This window comes from Myotis davidii, unplaced genomic scaffold (genome assembly GCF_000327345.1).
Source record: "Myotis davidii unplaced genomic scaffold, ASM32734v1 scaffold796, whole genome shotgun sequence".
In the NCBI taxonomy this organism is placed as follows: Eukaryota; Metazoa; Chordata; class Mammalia; order Chiroptera; family Vespertilionidae; genus Myotis; species Myotis davidii.
The window spans coordinates 673926-674586 of NW_006287809.1; the positions used below are offsets into that span (position 1 = coordinate 673926).

Genomic DNA, 661 nt, shown 5'->3' on the forward strand with positions numbered 1-661 from the left:
TGACACGTAGGCTGATGGGGTTCCATGTGGCAGAGCTCAGTCAGGTCTGGGTTGTGGTTCTTCCCATCTGGGTAGAGGTAGCTGGGGAGGGAACAGAGGGCTCCAGAGGGGGCCCAGCCCGCCCCCCAGACTAACAAGGACTCCCCCAGCCCCACCCCGGGGCCCAGAGCTCCTGAATGAGCAGTTGCCCCACATCTCTTGCTGGCCTGGGGAAATTTTTCTCCCTCTCTCTCGGGTTCCATGTGGCAGAGCTCAGTCAGGTCTGGGTTGTGGTTCTTCCCATCTGGGTAGAGGTAGCTGGGGAGGGAACAGAGGGCTCCAGAGGGGGCCCAGCCCGCCCCCCAGACTAACAAGGACTCCCCCAGCCCCACCCCGGGGCCCAGAGCTCCTGAATGAGCAGTTGCCCCACATCTCTTGCTGGCCTGGGGAAATTTTTCTCCCTCTCTCCTCAAACTGACACTCTCTAGGACTAGCTATGTCCCCGCAGGCCTCTGGGGCAGGGCCACAGGCCCTCAGACGCCCCCCTCATCACCTAAGTGACCCGAGCCCTGGGAACGTGGATCAGATGACCGAGAACCAGGAAACGGATCAAAGTCCAGGCCTCCTTCTCCCAGAACGTCACCGTCCTAGTCTTCAGGCTTGAGCATACCAGCATCTGAGT

At 61.0% G+C, this 661-nt stretch overlaps 1 protein-coding gene across 1 annotated transcript in view; it reads right to left on the minus strand.

Annotated features, from left to right (window-relative positions):
* Positions 1-661, minus strand: part of CBLC (Cbl proto-oncogene C, E3 ubiquitin protein ligase) — a 41008-nt gene that overhangs the window by 24223 nt on the left and 16124 nt on the right. Inside the window, exon 6 of the mRNA XM_015561207.1 lies at positions 5-81. Coding sequence (XP_015416693.1) covers positions 5-81 — 77 coding nt within the window. The remainder of the gene's footprint in view (positions 1-4; positions 82-661) is intronic.